Source organism: Phacochoerus africanus, chromosome 11, assembly GCF_016906955.1.
Source record: "Phacochoerus africanus isolate WHEZ1 chromosome 11, ROS_Pafr_v1, whole genome shotgun sequence".
NCBI classification, from domain to species: domain Eukaryota; kingdom Metazoa; phylum Chordata; class Mammalia; order Artiodactyla; family Suidae; genus Phacochoerus; species Phacochoerus africanus.
In genome coordinates this window covers 43,777,210-43,802,987 of record NC_062554.1, presented here as the reverse complement: position 1 = coordinate 43,802,987, position 25,778 = coordinate 43,777,210, and the positions used below count along the sequence as shown (strand labels likewise).

The window sequence follows — 25,778 nt, the reverse complement described above, 5'->3', positions numbered from 1 at the left end:
AATTGGAGCTGTAGCCACTGGCCTACGCCAGAGCCACAGCAACACGGGATCCGAGCCGAGTCTGCTACCTATACCACAGCTCATGGCAATGCTGGATCCTTAACCCACTGAGTAAGGGCAGGGATCGAACCCGCAACCTCATGGTTCCTAGTCGGATTCGTTAACCACTGCGCCACGACGGGAACTCCTGTATGTACCTTTTTGAGTTAGTTTTCCTCTTTTCTGGGTATGTGCACTGGAGTGGGATTGCTGGATCATATAGTAGCTCATTTTGTAGTTTTTTAAGTAACTTTCCTAGTGTTTCCATGCTGGCTGTACCAGTTTACATTGCCATCAGCAGTATAGGAGGGTTCCCTTTTCTTCACACCCTCTCCAGCATTTATTATTTGTCGACTTTTTGATGACAACCATTCTGACTGGTGTGAAGTGATATACTTCATCATGGTTTTGTTGCATTTCTCTAATAAATAGTGATGTTGAACATCTTTTCATGTGCCTGTTGGCCATTTGTATGTCGTCTTTGGAGAAATGTCTGTTTAGGTCTTCCGCCTATTTTTTCAATTGGGTTTGTTTGTTGTTTGTTTTTTCTTTTTTTTCCTTTTTTTAGGGCTGTACACACATGGCACACGGAGGTTCCCTGGCTGGGGGTCGAGTGGAACCGGAGCTGCCAGCCACAGCCACAGCCACGCCAGATCCGAGCCATGTCTGCCACCTAAACCACAGCTCATGGCAATGCCAAATCCTTAACCCACTTGATGAGGCCAGGGATCAAACCCGTGTCCTCATGAATACTAGACAGGTTCATTACTGCTGAGTCACAACGGGAACTCTGGTTTTTGGTTTTTTTTTTTTTTTTTTTGATAATTGATTTGTATGAGCTGTTTGTATATTTTGTGTATTAATCTGTTGTCAGTTGCATCATTTGCAAATATTTTCTTGTATTCCATAGGCTGTCTTTTCATTATGTTGATGGTTTCCTTTGCTTTGCAAAGGCTTTTAAGTTTAATTAGATCCCATTTGTTTATTTTTGCTTTATTTTTACCTGAGAGGCTGATCTAAGAAAATATTGCCACAATTTAGGTCAGAGAATGTTTCGTCTATATTTTCTCCTGGGAGTTTTATGGTGTCATATCTTATATTTGGGTCTTTAAACCATTTGAGTTTATTTTTGTATTTGGTGTGAACAAGTGTTCTAATTTCATTGACTTATGTGTAGCTGTCCATCTTTCCCAGCACCATTTGTTGAAGAGACTGTCTTATCTCCATTGTATATTCTTGCCTCCTTTATTATATTAATTGACCATAGGTGTGTGGTTTTATTTCTGGGCTCTTTTATGTTCCTATTGGTATGTGTGTCTCTCTGGGAGGGTTATGCTTCTTTCTACTCAGGATTGCTTTGGCAATTCTGGGTCTTTTGTGGTTGCATATAAATTTTAGGATTATTCTAATTCTGTGAAAAATGTCATGAGTATTTTGATAGGGATCGTATTAAATCTGTAGATTACTTTGTGTAGCATGGCCATGTAAACAATATTAGTTCTTCTAGTCCAAGAGCATAGGATATCTTTCCACTTCTTTGAATCATCTTTAGTTTCCTTTGTCAATGTTTATCAGTGTATATATATTTCACCTCCTTGATTAACTTTATTTCTGGGTTTTTTTTTTTTTTAGGGCCACACCCACAGCACATGGAAGTTCTCAGGCTAGGGGTTGAATCAGAACTGTAGCTGCTGGCCTATATCCCAGCCACAGCAGCGCTGGATCTGAGCCATGTTTGTGACCTACAGCACAGCTCATGGAAACACTGGATCCTTAACCCACTGAACAAGGCCAGGGATCCAAACCAGTGTCCTCATGAATACTATTTGGATTCCTTACCACTGAGCCACAATGGGAACTCCCTGGGTGTTTTTTTTAATGCAATTTTAATGGGATTTTTTTTTTAATCTTTCAGTTATTTCCTTGTTTGTGTAAAGAAAAGCAACAGATTTCTTTTATTAATCCTGTATCCTGCAACCTTGCTGAATTCATGTATTAGTTCTAATTTTTGTGTGGAGATTTTAGGGTTGCCTGTGTAGAGTATTATATCATCTGAAAATAGTAACAGTTTTGTCTCCTTTCTTCCAATATGAATTCATCTTATTTATTTTTCTTGTCTGATTGCTGTGGCTAGGACGTCTAATGCTATGTTGAATAGAAGTCGTAAGAGTGGGATCCTTATTCTATTCCTGAATTTAATGGGAAGCTTTCAGTTTGAATATTATGTTGTTGTGGCTTTTATTATGTTGAGATATGTTCCCTCTATACTGACTTCGATGGGAGTTTTTATCATGGATGGATGTTGAATATTGAAATGATCATGTATTTTTGTCTTTGCTTTTGTTAATGTAGTGTATCGCATTGACTGATTTTTATATATTGAACCATCCTTTGTGACCTTGAAATGAATCCAGCTTGATCATGCTTGATCATGGTGTATGATCCTTTTTATGTATTATTGGATTCGAGGGAAGCCTTTTTTCTATCCCATACTTTTCTCTTTAGAGGAATGCTTAGTTTTGTTTCAGTGTATCATTGATCCTAAAAAATATAGTGAAAAAGAATTCAGAACTCATTCAGACGTAGTAAGACATGGGAACTGAGAAGCCAAGTATTCCACTTTTTTATATTTTGTTATTAGGGTTACTGAGATAAGGAAGTGAGTCATTTGGGTGTCTTTTAGCACCCACTCCTCCTGGCCCAGAATAGGAGAGCACTTAGTATATATTTGGAGGAATTTATAAAAATCTGAGGGAGAGATTTTGGAGACCAAAATAACCTCCTTCCTTTCCCAGGATGAAGTGACACATGTATGGGCCAAGAACCAATGTTTTCTGTCATCTTTATTTGTATTAGTAAGGCTTTCTTTGTTCTTCCCTTAATTATTGGTATTTTACAGTTCATTGTCCTCCACTTGCCCAACTCTGCACCTTCTCCCTAGGCTAATAATCTAACTCACTATTTAAAACATATTTTTAGTTCTGGAGAATTGGATAAAGGGCATTTGAACAGAAATGAGACCCTGTCTTATTTGCCCTAGTATTCCTTTTGTGCAGCACAAGGAGATGCCATTAATGAGTATTTCTTGAACTGCTAGTAGGTACTTGATTCTTACAACCTGCTGCCCTTTGGTTAATCATCACTTGGGGCTTGGCAGTCATGTCCCCTTTTCTAAAAACTTGGTAGGTAGGCCTGCTTACTAAGGGACATAGATTAAGAAATATTTGGTTCCAGTGAGTCATAGCTCTAGTCCTAGCAGTCATTTGGACTCTTTGTGTCCCATGAAAGGTTTTTATTCCTTCTGTTCATTGTCACAGAAATAAGGAGCTTGCTTCTTGATAGTTAACTCCAGTTTACCCTTGATGCTTGTTCCCGTTTCATACATGGAGGGTAGGAGAATTAACTCCTAAATAGGATTTGTTCTGTTTTATACTTTGTACCTTTAAGTTAATTATTTTGTTTTAATTTTTTTATTACTCAAATGAATTTATCACATCTCTAGTTGTATAATGATCATAACAATCCAATTTCACAGGATATCCATCCCATAACCCAAGCACATTCCCCTACCCCCCACCTTTAGGTTAATTATTCTGCAATTCTGATTAAGAAAAAACGCGTAACAAAAGTGACAGTCGTCTATAGGTTAGTGATCACCATTGCCTTAGTTAGTTTTTAGTTCATCATTATTTTTTACGAATGCAGACTTTTTTTTGTTTGTTTGTTTGTTTTTTTTTAAGGTCGCACCCGTGGCATATGGGGGTTCCCAGGCTAGGGGTCTAACTGGAGCTACAGCTGCCGGCCAACATCAGAGCCACAGCAACGCGGGATCCGAACCGCCTCTGCAACCTGTACCACAGCTCATGGCAACACCGGATCCTTAACCCACTGAGTGAGGCCAGGAATTGAACCTGCAACCTCATGGTTGCTAGTCAGGTTCGTATCCACTGTGCCACGACAGGAACTCCACTAATGCAGACTTTATTATCAGTGTTCTTTTGTCAGAGTCTTATACATTCTGATCTATTATTTTCTGCCTTATCCTGCAGTTGTGTTTCCAGTCTTTTTCATAATCCTTTTTACAGAGATTCTTTTGACCTCCATATCTGTAGATCTAGGAAATGATACACACATATACACACACACACACAACATGAGTAATTCTTTTTCGTTTGCCTCACTCTCACTGGCCCATCCTCATTTGTTACTAGCACCTCACTGATCTCTGGTTCTTACTTCCTTTTGATAAATATCATGGAACTTATCAACCCCAGGGGTTAGATTTACCCTGCAGATATCAATACTTTTCTCTGAGCCGTGGATGCCAGTCAGATGGGCCTAGTCTCCGGAGAAAAGGAGTTGGTTTAATTCATCCATTTAGCAAGTATTCATTGGGTCCTACCCAACTTTTATTTGTATTTGTATTTTATTTGTTTATGGAGCTCAGTGATCAGAAAAAGAGGGAAAAGAGAAACTGGATTTTGGAACTGTCCTAATTTGCTATAAGTATTTCATTCTGTTATGCCTTTGGACTTTTAAGTCTCAAACTCTTTCCTTTTTAAAGATTGCACACGGACTCTGGAGTTAAAACAGATCAGGATCTGAATATCCATTCTATCAGTTATTAGTAGTATGATTTTTGCAAATTACTCCATCTTTCTAAGTATCAACTTCATCTATAAAATTGGGATAACAATATTTATCTCCTAGGCTTATTATGAGAAGTAAATGAGATAACCTATATAAAACATGGGTGTGCAGTAGGTGATCAGTAAATGCTGATCCTTCTTTTTTGGGAGGATATACCTGCAGCATGCAAAGATTTCCTGGTCAGGGATTACACCCGAGCCACAGCAGTGACAGTGCTGGATCCTTACTCTACTGAGCCACTGGGAGACTCCCTGATCCTTCTTACTTTCTGGTGTTCTCCCGCTTCTAATAAGGAGCACGATGGCATGGATTCAGTAGGTAACAGCATTTCACTTTGATGTGTCACAGATTTAGTCAGTTTGCCTCTTGAAAGAAGAGTGGGTACACATTATGAATTATCTAGGCTAAATATCAATAAGAGCCTCTAGTGGGGAGCTCTGTACAAATCAGTTTTGTGGAAGAGCATTGGATTAAGAGTTAGAGGACTGGAGTTCAAGCCTATCTTTTCTCTTCGTAGCTGTGACCCCAGGTAAGAAATCACTTAGCCCCTGAGTCTCTGTTTTCAGGTCTGTTAAGCAAGGATAACTGCCTTGCTTACCTAACAAAATATAACATGAAAAATATTTAAAATGCTTTATAGACTGATGACTTTTTAGGCAAATATGAGAGATTATTCTTAGGATATTCATGAGTGCTGTCTTACTGCCCCAAGTAAGAGTTGTACAGACCTTTTGGGCTTTCTGAGTAGTTTTCAGATGTATCCTCCTGGGGCATCTTTTGAAACTATGGTTCCTGGGGGTGAACAGAGCATCTGTGGGATTCTGACTCTTTGCTCTTTGTGTTTAGGCCACAATGAAGATCTGCCCTCACACAGACATTTCCGTCGTGACACCCCAGATGTATCACCTCCTAGGAGGGCTCGTCATGACACCCCAGATTCATCACCTCCGGGGAAGGTCCGCCATGACACTCCAGATTCATCGCCTCCTAGGAGGGCTCGTCATGATTCCCCAGATCCATCACCTCCTAGGAAGGTCCGCCATGACACACCAGATCCATCACCTCCTAGGAGAGCCCGTCATGACACACCAGATCCGTCGCCGCCTAGAAGAGCCTGTCATGACACACCAGATCCGTCACCTCCTAGGAGAGCCCGTCATGATACACCAGAGCCATCACCTCCTAGGAGAGCCCGTCACGATACACCAGATCCATCACCTCCTAGGAGAGCCCACTGCAGTTCCTCAGATATCTCTCCTCCCAGAAGGGCCCGTAATCGCTCCCCTGACACAGTTCAACCTAGAAGGACTCTTGATTCCATGGACACATCGCAGCTCAGGAGGGCCCGTCATGATTCCCCTGACTTGGCTTCTAATGTCCCTCATTCACTGCCCAGAACCAAAAGCAGTACAGCCCCAGAAAGAGCGTCTAGCCAAGCTTCTCCCCATTGGAAGGGGCCAGGACCATCTCATCCATCACTCCCAAAGAACAGCAAGCAGGAGTGTGATTCAGACCTCTCTCCTCCACGAAAAAAGCAAGCAAAATCCCATTCTGGAAATAAGCAACATGACTCTAAAGGTGAGCATTTGACTGTCCATAGGAAGGACTTAACTCCCTAGGCACTTTCTTTTGGGCCTTTTAGTTCCTTTTTAGGTATTTGTGATCTTTAGAAATGAGAATGGAGCATTGGAGAAGTTTTAAAAACTGGAGGGAGGAGTTCCTGTCGTGGCACAGTGGTTAACGAATCCAACTAGGAACCATGAGGTTGCGGGTTCGATCCCCGCCCTTGCTCAGTGGGTTAACGATCCAGCATTGCCGTGAGCTGTGGTGTAGGCCACAGACGTGGCTCGGATCCCGAGTTGCTGTGGCTGTGGTGTAGGCCAGCGGCTATAGCTCCAATTAGACCCCTAGTCTGGGAACCTCCATGTGCTGCGGGAGTGGCCCTAGAAAAGGCCAAGAGACAAAACAAACAAACAAAAAAAACCGAACAAAACTGGAGGGAAATCATGAGAGGTTGGGCTGAGGAGAGTTAAAAATTTATAGTAGCAGAGAGGAGGGTTTTATATATTCTTTTGTTTATTCTCCCCACCCCATATAAGAACACTGCATATTCATTGCAGAATGTATAGAAATGTATAAAGAAGTAGAAAAAGGTCATACAAAATTCTGTCATTCAGAGGCAGTCACTGCTAGTGTTGTAATCTGTGTTCTTTTAGTTTTTTTTTTTTCTATTCATTTTTGATGTGGTCAAGGTCTGTCTAGGCAGTAAATACATATTGCATGTGTAATCTTGTCTGTTTTTTTTTTTCACTTAACATTATCTTCCTCATGTCATAAAATATCTCATTAATATAATTTTTGTTGGTATTCTGTTACATAAATGTACCATTTCCTTAATACTGCATATTTGAGGTTGTTTCTGCACCTTTTCTTCTATAATTCTATAATGAACATCCTTATGCAGAAACTATTGCCCTGTTCTGGATTATTTTCTTAATAATACTTCTAGATTGATCTCCTGGAAATCAAAGTACTTCCAAATATGTTTCCTTAGAAATTGATTTACTGGGTCAGAGGGTCAGGGTCCTATGCTTTTAGGACTGTTGACACCTGCTGCAGATTGCTTTTTTGGGGGAGGTGATTTGTGGTTTTTTGCTTTTGTTTTCTTTTTTTTTTTTTAATCTTTTGTTGTTGTTGTTGTTGTTGTTGCTATTTCTTGGGCCACACCCGCGGCATATGGAGGTTCCCAGGCTAGGGGTCGAATCGGAGCTGTAGCCACCGGCCTACGCCAGAGCCACAGCAGTGCGGGATCCGAGCCGCGTCTGCAACCTACACCACAGCTCACAGCAATGCAGGATCCTTAACCCACTGAGCAAGAGCAGGGACCGAACCCACAACCTCATGGTTCCTAGTTGGATTCATTAACCACTGCGCCACAACGGGAACTCCATCTTTTTGCCATTTCTTGAGCCACTCCCGCAGCATATGGAGGTTCCCAGGCTAGGGGTCAAATTGGAGCTGTAGCCACCGGCCTACGCCAGAGCCACAGCAGTGCGGGATCCGAGCTGCGTCTGTGACCCACACCACAGCTCATGGCAATGCAGGATCCTTAACCCACTGAGCAAGGGCAGGGATCGAACCTGAAACCTCATGGTTCCTAGTTGGATTCATTAACCACTGCACCATGACGGGAACTCCTTGCTTTTGTTTTTTTAATGGCTGCACCCAAGGCATGTGGAAGTTCCCAGGCCAGGGATTGAATCCAAGCCACAGCTGTGAACTACTCTGCAGCTGTGGCATGGCAACACTGAATCCTTTAACCCACTGTGTCAGGCCAGGGATCGAATTCGTGCCTCCATAGCAACCTGAGCTGTTGCAGTGGGATTCTTAACCTACTGCACCACTGCAGGAACTCTTTGGGAGGTGATTTGTGATGTCTACAACTCAGGCCTGTGCAGTGAGATTTGTTTACTCTTTTGTCCCAAGGCACTGTTTTAATTTTATTTTTTTATTTTTTTTTGCTTTTTAGGGTCACATGTGTGGCATATGGAAGTTCCCAGGCAAGGGGTCGAATTGGAGCTGCAGCTACCAGCCTATGCCAGAGCCACAGCAACACCAGATCTAAGTCACATCTGCAACCTATACCACAGCTTACAGCAATGTCGGATCCTTAACCTACTGTGCGAGGCCAGGGATCAAACCCATGTCCTCATGGATACTAGTTGGGTTCATTACCACTGAGCCACAGTGGGAACTCCCCTGTTTTAATTTTTAAATTCAGATACATTGTTATCCTTTAGTCTGAGGACATCAGAATATATTCTAGGCCATTTTAGCTTTTACCATGCTGCTGAGACCTGAGTGCAGTTTGTTTTGCTCACTCTGTGTGGATAAATATGGCACAGAAGAGTATGTTGAGATATTACATGCCAGTCACAGTCATTATAACTTGAGACTAGAATCCCACATCCTGCTTGTTGGTTTTAAAAGTTGTCTCTGATTTCGATCTTCTCTCCTATGTCATTTGTACTTGTATTTAGATTAGTGATCGTTCGTCACAGGAGGACTAAATGAATGCTGAACATTAGCCTGACAGATTCTTTTTAGATTCTGCCAAGGGCTTAAAGCCTATATTCTTTAATTTTTAGGCTCTTCCCCCAGACATAGGAAATTGCATACAAGCTCATCACCCAGGAAGCATCACAGTCACACGTTGGACTCTTCTTCCTACCCAAGTGACCATAGGAGAGCCTCTGATTCAGATCTTTCTCCTCCTCGACATAAACAAAGTTCAGGGCCCCGGGATTCGGATTCCGATCTGTCACCCCCACGGAATAGACCTCGGCACCGGAGCTCTGATTCTGACCTCTCCCCACCAAGGAGGAAACAGCGGGCCCGATCTTCTGATTCTGATCTGTCTCCACCTCGAAGGAGTCAGCCTCTGGGAAAGAAGGTAAGAATTTTCAGGAGCTGTATCTTAGGTAACTCCTGTCTTCCACCGCTGTGCAAGTCCTAGAGATCTCAAGCCAGAGGAGGACGAGGTAGCTCTGCAAAGCATAGTAAATCAGTTCACAGGACCCCTAGAGCTCTTTCTTCTCTCTGAAGGCAGGACTGCCTTTAAACCAGCCCAGATGAACCTGCAAATACAGGTTTCCTAAATAGCCGCTGCTTTCATAGCCTCTCAGTTTCACAAATCTCGTTTTAATAGGTCCACAAAAACTTCCTGTTTTCCTACAAATAAACTGAAAATGTAGTTTGCAGAATGGAGTTAGGAGCACAAACCTTGTGTCAAGCAGGTCATGTATTCGAATCCTCCTTCTTCTATGTACTGTCTTTGTGATTCGAGCAAGATACATAGTATCTCTAAGCCTCAGCTTATTCGTCTTTAAAATGTGAATAATAGTAGTACATATTTTATAAAGTTCTTGTGAGAATTAAATAAATTAGTGTAAGTAAAACTCTTAGTACAGTGCCCGAGACAAAGTAAACATTTATTGTAAGCAATTTTTAGAAATCGCATCACCTGGGAGGTCAGTGTTTTATATTATTTTAAATCTCTGGTGAAGCCTGAATTAGCAAAAAAATCCGCATGAACCCTGAGTAATTGTGTTGCAAAGAGCACTTGTACTAGAGGACTCTTACTCTGGTGAGCTGGTTAAGGAAGTGTACAATAGAACCTTTGGTGTGCATGTTTCCTCCAACACAGACTTTTCTTTGGCTAAATCTCTGTAGCCCACAAGGTCTGGAGGGCAGACCAGCCTGTCTCTTATCCAGGTAGGCTTCTTTTTTAGGGAACAGCGAGGTCTGTATTTCAGCTGGACCTCGTGACATTTTATGTTTTTGCTTATTAGTCCACAGACAATTTCATACTAATCAAATTTAGCACATTGCTTAAGGATATCAGGATATAATTGTGGGTTGGTTTGTTATCTTGATACAGAATGGAGTTTAGTAAGAAGTTTTGATTTGGTTATAACTTGTCATTGTCTTATAACATAGCCATAATTTCAGGACCTTAGGGTTACTTGAATTTGTGATTTAAATGGAATATTTCACCTGGTAGAGTGTTGATCTCTACCATAGGGTTTAGAACTTTATAGAGGTTTCTGATCAGGTGACCTAAGAGTCTTCATGTGTGCAGTTTATATGCTGAAAGGTCAGAAATACAGATGCTTAGCCTTCCTTTTAAAATCTTGTTGGTTTGCATTTCTGTTTACCCTTAAACTTGATAGTACTAATAATTTTCCATGAAATTCAATTTTATTTCTACTTTTCTATTTTGTGAATCCTGTGGTTGACAATAAGAATATAAAGGTAGAGTTTCTGGTTTGGTGATTGCTGATCATCAGACAAAAATGCGCCTAATTTTGTATACTCATGGAGCCTGTTGCTGCATTGTCTCATTAATATTGGATGCTCCCTTTTCCATTGCATAGGCTGCACACATGTATTCTGGGGCTAAAACTGGGTTGGTGTTAACTGACATACAGCGAGAGCAGCAGGAGCTCAAGAAACGGGACCAAGAAACCGTGGCACTTGAAGGTAAAAAAGTGAAAGTGCAGAGATCACTTGAGGCTCATGTAGCTTTTATTTTTTTAATGTTGCTTATTACACCCGAATTCAAAACTTTTTTTTTTTTTGTCTTTTGTCTTTTGTCTTTTTAGGGCCGTACCCATGGCATATGGAGGTTCCCAGGCTAGGGGTTGAATCGGAGCTGTAGCTGCCAGCCTATACCACAGCCACAGCAGTGCCAGGTCCAAGCCTCGTCTGTGACCTACGCCACAGTTCACAGCAGCGCTGGATCCTTAACCCACTGAGCAAGGCCAGGCATTGAACCCACAACCTCATGGTTCTTAGTCAAATTCGTTTCTGCTGTGCCATAGCGGGAACTCCTAAAACTTTTAATTGATATAAAATTTTAGCACTGCTTTTATGCATTATTTTAACTTTTTGTTGGGTCCAAGTGGTTCTTTTCCTTCTTGAACAATGTTAATTTCAGGATTATTACCAATATGCACTTAGATATTGGTAGGAACTACTTGTAGTCTGGCTATGAAGGTTCTTATCCAGCATCAGAGTCCCAAGTGATTGATTTTAGCTGTTAGAATATTATTTCTGATTTTGATACCTGGTGTTTGTCTTTACAAGTATAATTTTCCTTTGCAGCTGAATTCCAATATGCTGAAACTGTATTTCGAGATAAGTCTGGTCGTAAGAGGAATTTGAAACTGGAACGTTTAGAGCAGCGGAGAAAAGCAGAGAAGGACTCGGAGAGAGATGAGCTGTATGCTCAGTGGGGGAAAGGGTAAGAGAACTACTGAAAGGGAAAACAAGAGTGCAGTTACTGGAGGAAGTGATTTCTTTACTCCTCTGACCAGTTAGTTCACTGTTCTGCCTTCAAAGCTATTTTTCGGGAATGGAAAATTCATTGTGCCCAGTCTCCTTCCTAAGATAGTGATATATTCCACACTTCCAGTTGGTATCCTCGGAATTTTACCTTTTTCAGTATTTGGCCTATGGTCCATCTCGGTATGCTAGTGGAAATACTTAGCAGGATAGCAGACACTTCTGGTTCTTTTTGTCTAGGCTTGCCCAGAGCCGGCAGCAGCAACAAAATGTGGAGGATGCAATGAAAGAAATGCAAAAGCCTCTGGCGCGCTATATTGATGATGAAGATCTGGATCGGATGTTGAGAGAACAAGAAAGAGAGGGAGACCCCATGGCCAACTTTATCAAGAAGAATAAGGCCAAGGAGAACAAGACTAAGAAAGGTGACCTTTCTGGGAATCATCAGAAATGGCGGGTGACTTAATGTGAAGAGAGAATCATTAGGGTGGTGATACTTAGCTATGTACAAAGAAAGCTTTCCCATCTAACTTCAGATTCCTTGTATTTGGGAATTTAGGTTTATCTCAGTAGAGAACTTCTGTATAAAAAATTTTTTTTCCCACTACCATCCAGCTCTGAATTGAATTATTATGGTAACTAACTCTTCTCTCTCTCTTGTCATTAGTGAGACCTCGCTACAATGGCCCAGCACCTCCTCCCAACAGATTCAATATCTGGCCTGGATATCGCTGGGATGGAGTGGACAGGTAAGCCTGAATATTTCCTGCATTTCTCAAATCCCATTTCCCATGTTTAGAACACTCCTCTTCTTCCTTTTTTCCTTTTCAAGTTTTTTAAAGCTCTGGACAAACAATTAAGGTAGTCCACATAGGATACCCTTTGCTTTTGACATTGTTTACTTCTAATGATACTTTCTAAGGTTTGGAGGGGATAAGTGGTAGGTGCTTGTTTGTAGCCTTTGGTATTTTGTAACTTGAAAATGTAGTCCTTGAATGTTTTCTTCACTGCCTTAGGACTGAGTTACTTGTAATGTCTCACTGGCCCCCTACCCCCTTATCTGTTTACCTACCCCTACATCTGTACCTACATACACTAACTTCCTGTCTGTTATCCTGGATGAACTATATATGCTCCTATCCAAAGTCACTCCCTCTACTTCATGTGAGATCCATCTCTTGCCTGCCTTTAGACATTGTTCTATCATCTAGCACAGTGATTCTCAAACTTTGTGATCTTAAGACCCCTTTATACCCTTAAAAATTATTAAGGACCCAAAAAACTTTTGTTTATGTTATATCTGTCATATGTTATGTTATGCCTGTTAATATTTACCATATTAGAAAATAAACTAGAAGTTTAAAAAGTATTTAGGAGTTCCTGTCGTGGCACAGCAGAAACAAATCTGGTTTGTTTGTCGGAACTGGAGGTTTTGGGTTCAATCCCTGACCTCGCTCAGTGTTTAAGGATCCGGTGTTGCCATGAGCTGTGGTATAGGTTGCAGATATGGCTTGGATCTGTCGTGGCTGTGGCATAGGCTGACAGCTGTAACTCTGATTTGATCCCTTGCCTGGGAACCTCCATATGCTGCGGGTGCAGCCTTAAAAAGACAAAAGACCAAAAAAAAAAAAAAGTTTAAAATTAAAAAAAAATTAAAAGTATTAATTCTTTAAAAAAAGCCATTATGTTAACATAATTACCTTATTTTTAAAGAAAAAAAGTATTTTCCAAACCAAAAATATAAGTGAGAAGAATAGCTTTGATTTACATTTTTGTAAATCTCATTAATGTCTGAGGGAGTAGTAGACATCAGGATTTAGTTTGTTGTAGCGTGTTTAGTTGATATATACGAAGAGGAGTTCCTGTTGTGGTTCAGGAGGTTAAGGACCTGTGTAGGTCACAGATGTGGCTTGGATCCACTGTGGCCATGGCCATGGCATAGGCCGCAGCTGCAGCTCTGATTTGACCTCTAACCCAATAACTTTCATATGCCACAGGTGTGCCCATAAAAAGAAAACTATCAAAAAAAGGAATGTAGGAAGAGAATGTGTGAAGGTGTATTAGATTTTTTGTAATACTATATAAAAGCTCAGTTAGTGGTTTCTTAAAGGTTATCTGTAATATGGAATCAGAAACCATATCAAAAAGCTTTTCATACTGTTAGATTAAAATCCATTGGTCTTTTTTCTGCTTTAGATGGATCTTTGACTCATGCATGATTTTGTAACATTATGTATTATTCATCGGTTTGCTGATTTTTTTTCAGACCTTCCAAATACTGACATACTTCATTATACAATATCAAATAATCACATATATGTTAACATCTTTGATCTTGTCACAAAAATCTTAAATAATAAGAACTTAAAGGAGTTCATAGTAGTGGGTACAAGTTTTTGAAAATTCTAATTTACACTTAAAAGCTCCAGTTTTATCATTGGCAACAAATGTTATCAACTGCTTTCCTTGAGGTAAAGGTCACTTTATACAATGGCTTTTTTGTAGGTTCCATGAGATTTTGAACCTAGAAGATCATGTCCTCTGTGAATTCAGACAGTATTACTTCTTCCTTTCCAATCTAGAAAGGATTCTTTCGTTTTTCTTGCCTTATTGCACTAGCTAGAGCTTCCAGTGCACGTGTTGTGTAGAAGCAATAAGAGCAGACATCTTTTACCATGTTGCTAACTTTAGGAGGAAAACATTCAGTCGTCCATCACTAAATATCTTGTACACCGTAGAGTTTTTTTAGGTTTTCTATTGAATTGAGAAAGTTCTTTTTTTCTTTCTTTTTTGGTCTTTTTGCCTTTTCTAGGGCTACTTCCCATGGCATATGGAGGTTCCCAGGCTAGGGGTCTAATTGGAGCTATAGCTGCAGGCCTACGCCAGAGCCACAGCAGCATGGCATCCGAGCCGTGTCTGCAACCTACACCACAGCAACGCCAGGTCCTTAATCCACTGAGCAAAGCCAGGGATCGAACCTGCAACCTTGTGGTTCCTAGTCGGATTCGTTAACCACTGAGCCACGACAGGAACTCTGAGAAAGTTCTTTTATATTCCTAGTTTGCTAATAAGGAATGTCTTTTTTCAGGAATGTATGTTGGATTTTGTTAAAATATTTTCTAATTTTCCTTTTGGTTCATTCTTTGATCCATGAGTTACTTAAGAGTATTTTATTTTATTTTATTTTTATTTTTTGTCTTTTGTCTTTTTAGGGCCTCATCCATGGCACATGGAGGTTCCCAGGCTATGGTCTAATTGGAGCTGTTGCCGCAGGCCTATGCCAGGGCCACAGCAATGCCAGATCCGAGCCTGGACCTCTAGGTCTGTGACCTATACCACAGCTCACGGCAATGCCGGATCCTTAACCCACTGAGAGAGGCCAGGGATCGAACCTGCAACCTTATGGTTCCTAGTCAGATTCCTTTCCACTGTGCCACGACGGGAACTCCAAGAGTGCATTTTAAAATTCCAAAGAGACTTTTCTAGATACCATATTGTTATTGATGTCCAATTTAATTCCATTGAGGTCAGAGAATGTACTGATCATATTTTGATCTTTTGAAATTTGTTAAAACATGTTTTATGGCCCAATATATGGTTTGCCTTGGTGAATAGTCCATTTGCACTTGAAGATAATGTGAATTTGCAGTGGTTTGGGATAGTGTTTTGAAAAAAAAATTTGTATTCTTTTTTAAGTAAGTTTTTTGCTTTGGAGTAATTTTAGATTTATAGAAAATTTACAAAGATAGTATAAAGAATTCTTGTACATTCCTTAATATGTTATTAATGTACCAGCTTTTATTTGTATTTGACCAGTTTTCCTATTAATTTTCTTTTTCTGTTCAGGATCCAATTCAGGATACCACAGGGTACTTAGCTGTCATGTCTTCTCAGTCTCTTCTGATCTGTGCCAGTGTCTCAGTCTTTCTTTGCTTTTTGTAACCTTGACAGTTTTGGGGGATATGGTCAGGTATTTTTATAGAATCCTTCTCAAATTGGGTTTGTTTAATGTTTTTCTCACCCTGAGGTTATGTATTTTTGGAAAGAATTCCAAAATTCTTTCCTAAGGAACTTATTTTAAATTCCTTCAGTACAGGTCTATTGGCAACAAATTCAGTTTTTGTTGATATGGAAATGTCCTTATTTTACCTTTATTTTTTAAAGGCTTTAATTTTGAAATAATTTTAGACTCACAAGGACTTGGAAAAGTACTATAGTGTATTAATGTACCCTTCCCCCAACTTCCCCCAGTGAGAATACTTCTATAACCATATAGTTCATTATTAAAATCAGGAGTTGGCATTTGCACAGTTCTATTAATTAGAGAACTTTTTCTCACCTTCATTTCTTTTTTTTTTTTGTCTTTTTTGCTATTTCTTGGGCCGCTCCCGCGGCATATGGAGATTCCCAGGCCAGGGGTCCAATCCGAGCTGTAGCCACCGGCCTACGCCAGAGCCACAGCAGCGGGGGATCCGAGCCGCGTCTGCAACCTACATCACAGCTCACGGCAACGCCGGATCGTTAACCCACTGAGCAAGGGCAGGGATCGAACCCGCAACCTCATGGTTCCTAGTCGGATGCGTTAACCACTGCGCCACGACGGGAACTCCTCACCTTCATTTCTAAAGAATTGTTTCACTGACATAGTGCTGGAGGAGATTATTGAGAGGATGTGACCCCTGGTTGACCCATGAACTGGACCCAGGCAGTTGCAGCCTCCTTACCTCTCCCTTGTCCTTGGAATGTATGTCCTGCCTACCATTTCCCATCCTAGCTGCCATTTCAAGGACATAGCCTTGATGGAGTATTGAGACCATCTGGACTGAATATGTGATTGAATCCAGTTGAGACTTCTATACAAACTTTTAAGGTTCTGGTAGGCAGGTGTGGACTTCTCCTTGTCTTGCGTTCGCCCAAGGCAAACCTTGTATGTAAGTTCCCTTGCTTATTAAACCTGCCAAGTTGGAGTGGTCTGCCTCTTTGTTTGGTCTCTCCTTGTCCACCATGAATGGAGGCTGATTTTAGATTTCACCCAGGGAACTCCTGAGGTTCCAAATCAACACATAGAACTCTGGATCAATAATTCTGTCAGCCTTTTAAAAATCTTTCATCTTTTTCTAGTCTCCATTGTTTCTGATCAGAAGTCAACCCTCAGCCCTCATTTGTTTCATTAGTCCCCCCACCCCCAACAGTGCAGTATAGTGTTTTTCTCTGGCAGCTTTCAAGATTTTCTTCTTCTCTTTGGTTTTCAGCATTTTGACTGTGATGTACCTAGGTGTAGTTTTCTTTGTGTTTATCCTTTTTTGAGTTTGTTGAACTTTCTGGATTTATATGAGTTCATGTTTTTCACATTTGGGAAGTATATGGCCATTTTTTGTTCATCTCTTCTTTTTTAAAACTACTTTTCCTTCTCCAACTATATTATTTCCATTACTTGATATTATCCCATAGATCTCTGAAGTCTTGTTCATTTTCTGTCATTTTTCTCACTATTTCTAAGGTAGGATAGTTTCTTTTGATCTGTTTTCAAGTTCATTGACTCTTCTGCCATCTAGTCTGTTAGGCTCATACAATGAATTTTTTGTTTCCAGCTAGTGCATTGTATTTTTCAACTCTAAAATTTCTATTTGATGTATTTCTCCGCTGAGATTTCCCTCCTACTTAGTCATTATGAATCATTTTCCTCTTCCTTGATAATATTTGTAATTGGTGCTTTGAAGTCCTGTCTGCTAATTGCAGCATCTGGGTTGTCTCAGGATTGGTTTCTATCCATAGTTTTATCTTGAATTTGATCACATTTTACTGTTTTTTTTACATGTCTGTCTATTTTATTTTTTTGGCAGAACCCACAGTATGTGGAAGTTCCCAGGCCAGGGATGGAACCCGCACTGCACTGCAGTTGCAGCCTGCGCCACAGCTGTCGCAACACTGCATCTTTAACACACTAAGCCTTAAGGGAATTTACATGTCTGGTTATTTTAAAATGTGTACTGGACAAAATGAATGATATATTCTGGAGATTTTGAATTCTCTTCTGTTACTCTGAAGTGTGTTGATTTTTACTCCAGCAGGCAGTTAACTTGGCTGTATTTGAACTCCAAACTCTCTCCTTTGCAGTAGGTGGCAGCTAAAATTTCTGCTCATTCTTTCAGTTTTTAGCTCCTGCTTTTTCCTTAGGCACAATGGGTTTCTCCTGCACAAGCACAGTTGAGCAGTTAGCCAAAGATTTGGGTGCAGTTTGTATGTAGATTTTGGGGTTCATCACTTACGAAGCTCCCTCCTTTTCAGTATTTCTTCCCTGATTTCCCAGTTGTTCTGCCCACTTTGTACTGACACCTAAAGCCATTAAGCCGGTGGCTTTCTGCCTTCATGAGCTGTGTGGTTTGGGAAGTACCCTCTGGCAAAAAGCCTCACAAATATCTTCTCACACATGGACTCCCACCCAAGTTCTGCCTGGTTTTGGTCACTGTCTCAGGCTTTCAGATACTTTCAGATACTTTATCTTGTCCAGATTTCATAATTGCTCTCGCAGAGGAGGTTAGTCTGCTCAGTTTCCTCTCCTGTGACTGGAATCTACCATCCCACTTTGTATGAGCCTAAGGCATTATCTTTGTCCCTTAAGCTGCCATCTAAATCCAGAGCTATAGTTCCTCATATTGGCAGGTATCCTAGGGTGGCTGTAGTTTCAGACTAGTTTCCTGCTTTGGTTTGCAGCTCACTATATATAGGCTCTTTTGTAGCAGGAGGATTTTTCAGAGTACTAAATTTGCAGTGTAGCCAGAAGTAGATCTTTTTATAGCCACAACCCTAAAGATATTCCCTGCTACACTGAGTACATACTTTCTTTCTTTTTTCTATTTTTTAAAATTTCTGGGTCCAAAACTTGGAACTCTTCCTGACCTTTTTTTTTTTTTTTTTTTTTAAACTAGTATAATTTTTTTCTGTCTCTCCTGGTGGTTTTCCTTTACTTCTCAGTCTTATTTTCTCCTAGACTTTTTCCTTTTAGTTCCCTTTCTCATCCTTGCTTTCTTTTTGATTATTCATCCTTTCATTGCTTTTTGTAGATTAGTCTGTTTTTGGCAAGTGAATATTTCTAGAAAACCCATAAGGTCAGTTAATTTAACTTCCATTATTTTAAAGAGAAACTTAACTAGAGTCTTTCAGCTCACTTGATAAATCTGGAATTAGACCCTGGGTGACTGATTCTTTAGTCTTAAAACTCTTTTCACTGCGAGTTCTCTTGCAGTTTGGTTTTTTGATTCAGTTTAGGGTTTGGTTTGTTACTGATGTGTCCTTTGTCTGTAGGATCATATTAGTATTGATTCTCTTAATTACTGATTCCCCCAAAAGCTCTGGTTTCCTTGGTGCTCTGGAATACCATGCATCTTCTAAGGTTGGAGATGGTGCCATTCATAAGTTCCCTTCTTCCTAAGCCTTTCAGTACTCACCAAATTCATCCCTTAGGGAGGGCCTTAGGAAAGAGGGAAGCCTGTCACCCCAGTCGGTTAGTAACACTTAGCATACATGTTATAATTTTAAGCATCTATGTACTAGGTGCCAGGTTCTCACAGTTAGTGAGAGACAGTCCTTGAGCTTAGCAACTCACTTTCTGTCTAGAGGAGAAGACAGACAAGTAAATAATTTCAGTGCTACTTGGGAAGTATTACTGTAGAAGATTTTCAAGGTCCCTTGGGAGCACAAAGGAAGAATAGTTAAATTCAGCCTTGAGAGACTCTGGTCAGGGAAAGAATGTTTTCTAGAGGAGGTGATACCTGAACTAAGTCTTAAGGGATGTCAGTCATTAACCAAGATGAGAAAGAAAGGGAGGATGTTTAAGGATGGGGCTCCTGTATTGCATGGTCACAAGGAGCATCGTAGTGTTATGGTGGGGTGGCGGGCTCTCCTAAGCTCTTGGATGTTGTTGGATAGCATTAGTGCGAAGTGGAGTTGTATGAGGTGGACTGGAAAGTCAAGCAGGGGCCTGGTCACTGAAGGACTTGGAAGCACTTATGAGGAGCTTGGTCTTCAGCTTAGAAGCAGAAGGGAGCTGCTGATGGATTAGCAGCAGCTCTCCATTTTAATCGGTGAGGCATTATAGCAGTCATATGAAGTATTTGAAAAGCACAGATTGAAAGTAGGAAGACAAGACACAAGGTTGTTGCAGTAGATTAGACTAAGGGTGATAGGGGTCTGAACCATGACAGTGGTTGTAAGGATGGAGAGAGGAGGAAGTGGAAAATTGGTGAAGTGATAAGATTGCAGGAACTGGTGACTGATTTGGTGAGAGGGAGAAATCACTGGATTTGGCAGTAAGGAGATCATCAGTGACTTGAAAGAGCGCTACCTCTGTAGCATAGTGAAACAAAGGCCAGGTTCTAGTGTGTTAAGGAGTGAATGAAAAAGAAGGACGTGTAGACAGTGATTACAGGCTCTTTCAGGAAGCTTTTTTAAGAAAACAGAGTACATAGTACTAGAAGGGAACCGAGGGCCTCTCCATGAAATTCACCCCTGTTGGCTTCCAGGACACTTTACTTGTGGTTACTTTCTCTTATCATTTCTTCTCTGCCACCTTATGAACTTCTCTTTCTCTGTGTCCCCCTCAAATGTTTCTTAGGGCTCTTTCTGTAACCCTTAGCTCTTCTCACCCTGTGTGTGCTCTCTGGCTGAATCCTGTTTAGCACACTTTCACTTACCAGCTGTCTGTCACTGATTTCCAAATCTGTATTTGCAGCTCAGTCTAGAGTATCTAGCTGTGCATAGGATTTCTCTATGGATATGTACTTGAGGCACCTTAAATGAACTGAACTCATCAGCTTCCCCTGCTATAAACCTGCTCCTACTCTTGTGTTCTATCCTTGGTTAGTGGCAGCCTTATTCATTTAGTCATTAAAATTGTTAACCTGTGAATTACCTTCTCCTCCTTTTCTCTTATATATCTAATCAATCACTAAGTCGTACTAAGTTTTCTCTCTTTCTGTCTCTCATTACTTTTATCATCTGTTGCCTAGACCATTGCAGTAACTTTGCTGCCTCCAGTGTCCTCCAGAGTGATCTCTTTGAAATGCAGTTTATGCTCCCGTTTTAAATTTACCCCTACTGGATGAAATCCAAGCTTTTTGCTGTGGCCTGCGGAACTCATTGTGATTTGGCCTCTGCCTACCTTTCTAACTGTCTCTTGCTACTCCCTTTTCATAAGGCTCCAGCCATACCAGTTTGCCTTTGGTTCTCTGCATGTACCAGGCTATTTTTTTTTTTTTCTCTGTGCCTTTGCTCTTGTTGCTTGTGCTTTGTGCTGTCCTGAAATGCCCCTCTGACCCTGCTTGCCCTCTGGTAACTCTGTCTTTTCAGACAGTATAAGGGCCTTCTCCACCAAGCCTCTCCTGACCATTCTTAGCCATCCTTCTCCCAAGCTGAGTAAGATCCCATTCTGCTTCCATGATACCCAATGCATATTTCTACCATAATTTACACTTTTTGTTTTAATTATTTGTTTAAATGTCAGTCTCCTTCACTAGTCCATGAGTTCATCAGGACAGGTGCTTGTCACACTCACTTTCATAACAATGCCTAGTGTATAATAAGATTTCACTAAATGTTTGTGTACTGAATGGATAAAATAAAAGATGTAGACATCAGTTGAGAGTGAATTGGGCCTTTAGAGAGTAGTAAATGTTTGAAATAGTTGTCAAGGCTGATAGAAGGGTCCGAACAGGGACTAATAATAAAAGGGTGAATGTATTTTGTCTTTCTGATTCTGTTGGCTTACGTCTTAAATATTTTCACATGATCACCTGACTGTCCTTTTTGCTCACTAGATTGTGAACTCTTTTCTTTTTTCAAGAATAAATGTTCAATTCAGGATTCTGGCTGATTAGTATCTCTTGATTGCAGATCCAATGGATTTGAACAGAAGCGCTTTGCCAGGCTTGCCAGCAAGAAGGCTGTGGAGGAACTTGCCTACAAGTGGAGTGTTGAGGATATGTAACTTTTCTGAGGCTGTGGACTTGGTGGTGGATTGTGGTAGTGGACATAGGGCAGCCATACATCCGGCTGTAACAGTCATCTGTGCTAATAATCAGGGCCCACACAGACCAGCAGCTTACTGAATGCCAGTTTTGATGACAGAAGAATATTTGAGATGTGCTGTTTGGACTGAAGTACCTATACTTTTCAGGTGTGCCAACACTGCCTGTTGCTGGCTTTCAGAGGAAGTGTTGACTTCTCTGTGTCCCAGGGTTTGTTCTTGGCTAGAGTTTTTCTTTTTTAATAAACATACATTTATTTTTCTAAAATAATTTTCTCAATTGGATATTCTGTTTTGGGGGAGAGTACAAGCTCTTTGAACCCCCAGGGATCCTGGAAGGTGATGGTTAGATTTCTCATTAATCTAGGAAGCTGTATGAGTAAAAACTTTTACAGTGATAGATCATTCCTCTTAGAAAATAAGAATTATTACTAAAACTAGACTTATGAATAGACATGGTTATTTGGAGACATGGCGTATCATAAAGGTAGTGTCACAAAATAGTGGGGAAGAGACAGATAATGGTGATCAGAAAATTGGCTTATTACATGGACAAAAACAAAGTTGGATTCCTACGTTTTTTTTTTTTTTTTTTTTAAGAGCCGCACCTGCAGCATATGGAAGTTCCCAGGCTAGGGGTCGAACTGGAGCTATACTGCTGGCCTCCGCCACAGCAACTCGGGATCCAAGCCGCATCTGCGATCTACACCACAGCTCATGGCAATGCTGGATCCCTAACCCACTGAGTGAGGCCAGGGATCGCACCTGCATCCTCGCAGATCTTAGTCGTGTTTATTAACCGCTAAGCCACAAAGGGAACTCCCGGATTCCTACCTTAAACCACATAAAGCAAAGAGAAATTCCAAAGTGATTTAAGACCTAAAGTAAAGGTAAAATGCTAAGGTGAGTAAGAAAAAATGGAGAGTATCTTCATGACCTTGTGGTGAGGATACATTTGTTAAATAAGATCTCCAAAGCGCAATCCATAAGATTCTATAGCTTTGCCTGCTTCATAATTAAAGATTTCTAGTCAGCAGAGCACCCCATCGTCAATGCTGAAGATGGGTATAGATTAGGAGAAAATATTTCCAATGTCTAAAACTGACAAAAGATTACATTTACAAGAGATTGAATATAGGAGGAACTACTGCAAATCTGCAAGAAAAACAAAACACAAAATAAAAATAGGCAAAGAATATGAATATGTAAAATCTAAAGGGAAAACCAGAATAGCTAATAAGTATATTACCACTAGTAATTAGAGAAATGAAATCAAAGCATTAATGAGTTTCTACTTTGTATCTATTAGCAAAAATAAGCAAGAGACTGAATTCTCATGGGGAATGAAAACTCATGGGGAATGTCAACTGGTGTATTCATTTTGGAGAACAAATGGACAACATTTAGTTGAAAATAATATCTGGGATGCAGTGTTGCAGATTTTTTTAGAGAATTACTCTGGAGCTATACTGAGTTTGAAATCCAGGTATGTCTTTTATTAACCGTGTGACCTTGGTAAGCAACTTAACTTCTCTGTGTTCTAGTTTCTTCATCTTTGAAGTGGAGATGATATTACCTACGTCATAGGTTTATTGCGAGCTTAGAACAGTGCCTGGCATGTAGTACATGTCATGGAATTGTTAGCTATTATTATTATTGTCTTCCTCATCATCAAATGTTGATAGCAGTTTTGATCAGCTTCCAAGATGACCCCCAATGATCCCTGACTCGTGGTATTTTAGCCCTTGTGTAGTTCCCTCCTTCAGTGAATAGGGCTGACCTATGTAAACAGTAGGAGGTAGTGGAAATGTATGACTTCTGAGTCTGAGTCCTAAAAGACATGGAAGCATCTGCCTTGTACTCTCTTGGATCACTTGCTCTGGAAGAAGCCGGCTACTGTGTCATGAGGACACTCCAGCAGCCCTCTGGAGAGGCCTATGCAGAAAGGAACTGAGGCCTCTTACCAACAGACACATCGTGTTACCAGCCATGTGAGTGAGCCACCTTTGAAAGTGGATCCTTTAGCTCTATTCAACCCTTTAGATGTGTGCAGCCCATGGCCACAACCTCATGAGAGGTCCTGAGCCAGAGTTACCCAGCTCTGAATTCTTGACCCAAAGAAACTGAGATAATAGGTATTTATTATTTTTAATGACTTGAGATATAATTTACATACTGTGTAGTATATATCAGTACTACATTCCTGTTTATGGATGAGTAATATTCCTTTGTATGGATCTACCACATTTTTTTTATCCATGCATCTGTTGATAGACATTTGAGTTGTTTCTACTTTTGGGCTATTGTGAATAATGCTGCTGTGAACATTCACTTACAAGTTTTTGTATGGACATATGTTGTCATTTTTCTTGAAATAGAATTACTGGGTCATATGGTACCTCCATGTTTTACTTTTTGAGGAACTACCAAACTTCTAAAGCAGTGTATGAGAGTTCCAGTTTCTCAACATCCTTGCCAATACTTGTTATTATCTGACTTCTTGCTTATAGTTACCCTAGTGGTCTGAAGTGGTATACCATTGTGGTTTTGATTTGCATTTCCCTAATGCCTGATGTTGTTGAACATCTTTATGTATCATCTTTGGAGAAATGTTTATTCAAATCCTTTGCTCATTTTTCAGTTGGGTTGTCATACATATACACACATACATACACTTATGTAGAAATCTTATTCTGGTAACAGGGCTCTTATCAGATATATGATTTGCAAATATTTCCTCTCATTCTATGAGTGTCATTAAGCTGTTAAGTTTTTTTGGGGGGTTTTTTTGGTCTTTTTTTTTGTCTTTTTGCCATTTCTTGGGCCGCTCCTGCGGCATATGAAGGTTCCCAGGCTAGGGGTCGAATTGGAGCTATAGCTGCCGGCCTATGCCAGAGCCACAGCAACGCGGGATCCGAGCCGCATCTGCAACCTACACCACAGCTCAGGGCAACACCAGATCCTTAACCCACTGAGCAAGGCCAGGGATCGAACCCGCAACCTCCTGGTTCCTAGTCAGATTTGTTAACCACTGAGCCACGATGGGAACTCCCTAAGCTGTTAAGTTTTGAAGTCGTTTGTTATACAGCCATAGATGCAAATGCATTAAGTTTGTAGATACCCTTCATCAAAGCAGTTCTTCTTTTGGCTGTATCCTTCAGAGGAACTTTCACAGACCCACAAGGAGTTACATATAAGGATGTTTATCTATATATAGTTTGGGTAGCAAGAAGCTGAAAACAACTTAGATGCCTGTTTCTAAAGGGTTTGATAAGTAAAATGTGGTATATACATATGATGGGATATTTTAAAGAACAGTCAGTTATAGGCTGTTAGGAACTTAGTGACATGATAGACTTCAGGTAAGGAAAATAAGGAATTAGGAAATTTACAGCAAAAATCGGCCAAGTAAATTGAACACGGAAAGCAACAGAAGCATGTCTAAAGGAGGATATATACTATGCCTCATTAGAATAGGGTCTGTGGGAGGAAACAGAATGGGAATAGAATGAGGAGTGGAGGAGGAAAAGGCAAACAAAAGAGGCCTTGCATGGATGAATGAGCTAGTGTCCCCCAACTCAGGCATGTGATCCATTCAGTTCTTCACACTTGTGGCTCTATGCACAGATCCAGAAACAAGATCTTGCTCTAAGGAATTGACATTTATTACCTGTATTAGTTGGGGTAGGCTAAACTGCTATGAGAGCCCCCAAATGGACTGGCTTGCCACAGTGGAAGTCTTTTTTCCTCCCCCTCACTCATGTACAGGGTAGTTTTGGTTTGTGGCAGAGGGAAGGGGATACTACTCTACTCCATACAGTTGTTTAGGGACCAGGCTGATGCCAACATTAACATGGCTTCCGAGTTTGCTTTGGGCATTGCCCTTTTGGTGAGCTGGACAGAGATTGGAGGGTACTTGTTCAGCTGGTTGCACACTGCTACTCACATTCTGTTAGCTAGAACTTAGTTTCATGGCTACCCCTTAATGCAAAGGAGCACACCCAGGAAAATGGAAAAAATGTTGTTGGAACAGCTATCCTCTCTGCTGCAGTCCTGAAGAAAGACTGTCTGCCCCCCACCATTTGAGACATACATGGATTTTGAAATAATTTTGAGATCTGAAAATCCAGAGGACTCCATTCTCTAACTGGAGAGTCTCAGCTGGAGTCACTACCAGGTTAGGGTTATCTTCTCCCTAATTGGCCAGTAGCTGTCAGAG

General features: G+C 40.6%; 1 protein-coding gene across 2 annotated transcripts in view; it reads left to right on the top strand.

Moving 5' to 3' along the window:
* The window catches only part of BUD13 (BUD13 homolog), a 29,017-nt gene extending 7,187 nt beyond the window's left edge, over window positions 1-21,830 (top strand). For both annotated transcript variants that reach the window (XM_047752932.1, XM_047752933.1), the window contains exons 4-10: window positions 5,536-6,267; window positions 8,838-9,142; window positions 10,626-10,731; window positions 11,356-11,494; window positions 11,776-11,960; window positions 12,203-12,284; window positions 21,427-21,830. In XM_047752932.1, coding sequence (XP_047608888.1) covers window positions 5,536-6,267; window positions 8,838-9,142; window positions 10,626-10,731; window positions 11,356-11,494; window positions 11,776-11,960; window positions 12,203-12,284; window positions 21,427-21,520 — 1,643 coding nt within the window. In that variant the 3' untranslated portion in view covers window positions 21,521-21,830. The remainder of the gene's footprint in view (window positions 1-5,535; window positions 6,268-8,837; window positions 9,143-10,625; window positions 10,732-11,355; window positions 11,495-11,775; window positions 11,961-12,202; window positions 12,285-21,426) is intronic.
* The last annotated feature ends 3,948 nt before the right edge of the window (window positions 21,831-25,778 follow it).